We start from the raw sequence: 6,197 nt of genomic DNA on the forward strand, positions 1-6,197 counted from the left end.
TTACTTTTTAATTCATCTAATGTGACGTCGCAAGTTGCAATTATTTAAAGAGTATAAAACATGGTTTGCTATTTCCTTTTCCATGACCACACACGCTTAAGACTATGCCCAACTAAGCGATTAAGCAAAAGCCGTACGGTCATTCATCTATAAATAGGAGACCATACTTGTATCCATTTATCATATTCACATCTAATTTTTTTACTGCAAATAACAGTTTTTTTTCATACAAACTTATCAATATGTCAAGACTTTTGCACAAAATCGAGGAGAAGCTTCACATACACCACAAGCATGGAGATGATGATATTCCTGCAGCGCAAGAAATCCCTGTGATTAAGGATGAAAGCAATGTAGATAAGAAAGAGGACGACGTTGTTGATGATCATAAGAAAAGGCATTTGGTGAAAAAAGTTGGAAAAATTGCGAAAAAACTGTTACATGGTCATAACAAAACATCCAAAGAGGAAGAGGAAGAGGAAGAGGCGGAGGAGGGAGAAGAAGTAGAAGCAGAAGAAGGTGGTTTTGAATTTGAACTCAATTTCGACTTTTGAATTTTTATTGTTATTACTATGATTTAGGTATTATCGACTCAATTGTTGTGTGCATTTATACTTGCGTTCTTGTTTAGTGATATAAGAATATATTTCTTCTTAAGATACCTCTCAATCAACGATTGGTTCGAAATTCATAATACTATACTATATGTTATTATCATCATCTGGTCTTATCGACATCCCATTTCCTCAAAATATCGAAGGAACTCCCATAGGTGTGGAGAGTAGTGATAAACTTCCATCCATGTCCCTTTTTGTTCCATTAGCCTCCGCTTCAAAATTCATGAAACCTGATTTCGAACAAGCCTTAGCGTCTCTTTCACCAGGTACCCTTTATGATCACGGATAGCTTCCTTCCATGGACTTTAGACTCTGCTAACAAGTTGAGTATCCCAAGATTCGCCTTTAATGGGATGACCATCTTTTCCTTGTGCTTAACACGTTCCTCCGCTGATCTTCAAACAGAAATGTTCACACTCCCTGATTTCCCCTGGATTAAGCTCACTAGAAATGACTTCGATTCACCCTTCAGAGAGCGTGAACTGAAGGGTCCCTTTTTCGATTTTACCTTGGAGCAAGCCACGGCAACCTCTACAAGCTATGGTCTACTTGTCAACAGCTTTTAAGAGCTTGAATCTGTTTATGTAGAACATTTTAATAGTAAATTTAGTCCTAAAGCATGGTGCGTTGGACCCTTTTGTGCAGTGACCGAGCCACTACAGGAAAGGTTAGAGAAACCTTCATAATATATCAAATGGCTTGATGAAATGTTAGAACAGGGGAAGCAAGTTTTATACGTGGCATTCGGTACCCAAGCAGAGATATCTCCTGAACAATTCAAGGAAATCAAAATTGGGTAGTGAACTTTTTGTGGGTAGTCAGGAAAAGTATAGATGAAGTCGGGTTCGAAAACAGAGTGAAAAACAGGGGATTGGTGGTGACAGTGTGGGTTGATCAGAGAGAGATCTTGAACCACGGGAGCATTGAAGGTTTTCTAAGCCACTGCGGTTGGAATTCAGTGGCGGAGAGCATGTGCGCGAAGGTGCCTATGCTTGCATGGCCAAATGATGGCTGATCAACACCTGAATGCAAGGATGGTGGTGGAGGAAATCAAGATTGGGCTAAAGGTTGAGACGCGTGATGGGTCAGTGAGAGGATTCGGGTTTGGCAAAGCCGGTAAGGGAGTTGATGGAAGGTGACAATGGTAAAGAGGCAAGGAAGAAGGTAAAGGAGATTGGAGAGGCAGCCATTAATGCAGTCAAAGAAGGTGGATCATCATGGCAAAGAAGAAGGGAGTTAACTACAATAAATGTTTGAATTGTGAATTTCTTTGTTGGTGGGGAGTAGACTACCTACCTTTTCTTTAAGAAATATTAACGACTTTATAATGCATTCTAATGTTTGTTTTTTCCCGAATATTTTCCCCAATCAAGTTTCTTAGTGATGTTCCTTTTAGATTTTTAGTATACACGGAGGAGAGAGAGGGGCTTGCAAGATAAAGTACCCTCGAGAAAAAAAATAAAAGTTTAAGTAAACAACCAACTGAACTACTAAGATTTTTTGTCTCTATCGTGATAACTTTCCTCTTTTTGAAAACAACATAAGTTGACGGAAACATAGATTCCAGGAAGATATTTGAGATGAATGCAAGAATACTATTGGTTGAAACTTTCTAGAAGGATTTTATCTTTCAAGAAGTCTTCAAAAGAAACTATCCAAAAGAAGCCTTTGTCAAGTATAAAATCGTGATATTTTAAAGCAAGCTTTGTTAAATTACCATGTTCAACAGTAAGAGGACCAAAATAGTTACTCCTAATACATGATTATATAAACAGGATCTGAAGGGTGTCTAGGAGGGGTAGACACAAGAAGTTAACCCCAGAATAAGTTAAAAGTTCCTTATAACATGCATCTTCACACAAGATTCCCTGAATTGTGGTTACTTTTGATTAGATCGTTCAGTTCAAACATGACTGCAAACAAGAATATCAAATATGATTCGATTCTTGTTCAAGTGTAGCAATACAAACCAGTACACATAAGAAGATAGGAAACAGATACAAATATGAGGGAAAGAGAAAAACAGGAAAGTCGAGCAGAGAACAAAATGAAAACTGAAATGGCAAACTGGTCAAGCACTAGTTCACATTCACCTGGAGATATCATTAATCATTCAACACGGGAACAACTAGATTTTCCGACAGGCAGCAGCACATCAGAAACGATTCGTTCAACATTTCCTTTCAGCTAAGTTAAGTATACTATGAAGATAATAAAACAGTAACATTAGTCTTCAACTGGTCTCAAACCCTATAAAGGGGGTCCGGAACAGGAATTGAATATACCTTGGAAAACTTCAAAGTTATTTTTCTTTTTTTATAAAAACTATCACTTACTCAACCCACTGTACATCACTTCAGGTCTCGAGAGATCTCCATTTGATACAATTGAAGCGAACACTGAGCACTTCTCGTAATTGGTCAAAGCCTCCTATAAGACTAACTACTTTGGATGCATTCTACTTGCATCGTCAAATCCTTGACCCCAGCATGACGAAATATTTCAGATACTTGCGTCTTTGCAGATGACTTGTCAGTCTCGCTTGAGACAAGAAGATGGAGAGTTCCAATAACATCTGTGTTTGTAAAGCTCCAAACATGCAGCTTTTGAATCCCAGATAAACCTTTTATCTTCATAACATCGTTAACTGCTTCTTTTAAATCATGTTCATGAGCCCTTGGAACTCTTTGCAGTAAAATTTCTGCCGAGTTCCTGAGCAACGGGATTACTGAAGATATAATCAGTACAGAGATAAAAATTGAGCAGGCAGGATCAGCAAGAAGCCATCCCTTGTACTTGATTAAGAGTGTCGAAATGACCACCCCAACACTACCCAAGGTGTCAGCCAAAACATGCAAAAAGATGCCTTCCATGTTATGATCAATGTGGCGGTGTTGGTGGTGATGTTTCTCAGTGACACCCTTGTCTGTAGTAACATGTTTATGACCATGAGAACAATCTGGTCCTCGAAAACTTGCAACAGAGTCATTATGCACCTTAATCGAAGAACTACTTGAGGTGACACCATGACGATGTTGGTCAGCATCACCATGATGATGATGTCCATGATAATGGTCATGGGAATGATCATGAGGATGAGGAGTATTATTTTCATTCCATTCTTTTTCTTTCTTGCTTTGTTTTTTATAGTCAGCATTATGTCCATGACCAGCATGACTAGAACATGATTCATGGCATTCATGGACAATACTGATTTGTTCCTGTTGTATATGGTGACCACCATGATCATGATCATCATGTAAGTGGTGAATATGATGATCATGGCATGTGGAAGGAGAGTGGGAATGGGAATGAGAAGTTGTGGAGAATTCCGTCTTTGTCTGGTGAACATGGTGATCATGGTCATGTAAATGATGATCATGGTGATGTTCGTTACTGTGGCAATCTGTATCAGATTTGGAATGAGAATGAGAATGGGAATGTGAACATGATCCACCATGGGCATGATGATGTTCCTCGTGAAAGAAGATCAAACCCACAATATTAACAAGCAGCCCTCCAATAGACACTGACAATAGGCTGTTAGTGGAAACCTCCTGAGGGTCCAATATCCTCTCAAATGATTCAAGCACAATTAATGCTCCCACAAGGACCAAAAGAACAGCATTTGCATACCCAGAAAGAACCTCAAATCTTCCTCGGCCATAGTTAAATTGACCATTTGCTGGCAAACGTGATATGTAAGACGCATATAATCCAATAGCTAGAGCTGCACAATCAAACAGCATGTGACAAGCATCTGATATCAACCCAAGGCTATTACTCATGAAACCAGCAGCAAATTCCACAACCATGTAAGCCGTATTGATCAAAAGGAAAAGTGCAATCTTGCGCGACTTCCTGTCACCCAAGATATGCCGGAGAGGTTTCATAACTGCAGTCGTAAACCAATCCGATGTTTCCAACCCCAACTCGAGATAATTAGGGTCAATGGGATCCAAATTCCTAACAGAAACCCAGAGCAACAATCCACATATCAACAATCCCCAAAGTGAAAGCTCAGGAAAATAAAACAATTCTAATATAACTGTACATATATATGTTACAAGATACTCCTTTTGTAAGTCCTTCGAAGAAACTGGTTTCTCAGCAGTAAAATTCTCACTCAATAGCACACCAAACACTACTGTGTTCACTAAAGGCCAACCAAGATTGTATATAGAAATACTATCCCCCTCTGCTTCAAATACAAACATACTTATAACAGCTGGTACAAATAGTATGACAGTTGTAAAAAACAACGAAACCAATCGAAGCTGCTTCTTACCCATTTCTCTCAAACTGCCCCAATTCATGGAACTACTCTCATAACACCCCAAAAAACCCGAAAGAAACGGAAGCAACATTGGCCAAATCCTAACACAACTATACCTTGGAAGCAATGAAAACCCCAGTTCATACACATTCACAGAAGATAAAGGGAAACATTCAATTTTGTCCCAACTAATAGATAACAGTACTAACCCAATAAACATAGAGATAAACCCACAAACCTCATACGATCTAATCCGATTCCGGTAAAAAAGATCGCGACTTTTTCCTTCAGAAATGAACCGGGAAGCTATATTTCCAGAAATTTCCGCGAGAATCATAGCGGCAGCTCCGCAATACCGAAGGGCTTGAAATCGGAGAAGAAAGACTATAGCAAGAAGAAACGATTTAGCTAGTAGAGGCTTGTACTGAGATCGGGTGAAGGAGAAAAACCCATGACGGTTCTTCTGATAAAAAGGGTCTCTACTCGAAGAGGAAGAACTGAAGAAGGAGAAGGAGAAAGAGAAAGTGAGAAGGAAGGAAAGGAGAGAAACAAGGAAAGAGAAGGGGAAAAGAGAGAAAGAGGAAGGGGAAGATTGAAGGAAAGGGAGGAGAGAGTAAAAAGAGCGAAGAGAGAAGAGGAGAAGGAAGAGAAATGGCAACGAAGAGGTTTTAGCCGGAGAAGATTTGGTTGGGAAATAGGGAATTCTGTGTTTTGATGGAGTTGGTGTTGGAGTGGAAGGAGGGTAGTTGAAAGAAGGGTAAGGGGTTCTTGTGGTAGTAGGGGTTGAGCTGGTGATAGGGACGGCAGTGCGCGGCGGTAGAGAAAGACGGTTGGGACGGTGATGGCGGTGGTGCTGCTGATTGTCAGCCATGATCGGAGTTGAGCCGGAGAAAGAGCTTCAATTTTCAAGCTCAAAGATCAACCATGTGGAAGTTACGGAAAGAACAAGTCTTTGCTACTTGCATTGGGTTGGGCCCAATGGACCCCCATGGGCCGGATGGCCCGCAACTAACGAAAAATATATTTGATCATAGAATTTTGAGAAGTTAAAATACAAAAAATTTAAAGAATTTGAAAAATAATTTAAAAGTCTTTTCCTCTAAATTACTTATAAAACTCAAACAGTGCGAGTTGATAAGTTGCAAAAATCACCTCATGAATCATGATATGTTTGCAATTTTGAATTTATAAAGATTGTAATTTATACTTCATGAATCCTTTTTTATTTTAAATTCTTGCGAATATTTGAACCTCATGATTAAAGATACATTCCTTAATTTTAAACTTGTAAAAATTAAATTCCA

At 39.1% G+C, this 6,197-nt stretch overlaps 1 protein-coding gene and 1 pseudogene across 1 annotated transcript; one reads left to right on the forward strand and one right to left on the reverse strand.

The window, feature by feature from the left end:
- Positions 1-681: 681 nt before the first annotated feature.
- On the forward strand, positions 682-1,985 carry LOC107010493 (annotated as a pseudogene).
- Positions 1,986-2,527: 542 nt separating this feature from the next.
- LOC107008858 lies at positions 2,528-5,906 on the reverse strand. The gene has a single exon (XM_015208060.2). It carries the CDS (start codon positions 5,762-5,764, stop codon positions 3,056-3,058), a length of 2,709 nt encoding a protein of 902 aa, XP_015063546.1. The 5' UTR covers positions 5,765-5,906; the 3' UTR covers positions 2,528-3,055.
- Between the last annotated feature and the right edge of the window lie 291 nt (positions 5,907-6,197).

Source organism: Solanum pennellii, chromosome 2 (genome assembly GCF_001406875.1).
Source record: "Solanum pennellii chromosome 2, SPENNV200".
Lineage (NCBI taxonomy): Eukaryota > Viridiplantae > Streptophyta > Magnoliopsida > Solanales > Solanaceae > Solanum > Solanum pennellii.

Excerpts from the sequence above, each read along its gene's own strand:
- LOC107008858 (XM_015208060.2), bottom strand. The coding sequence starts at position 5,764 with ATGGCTGACAATCAGCAGCACCACCGCCATCACCGTCCCAACCGTCTT.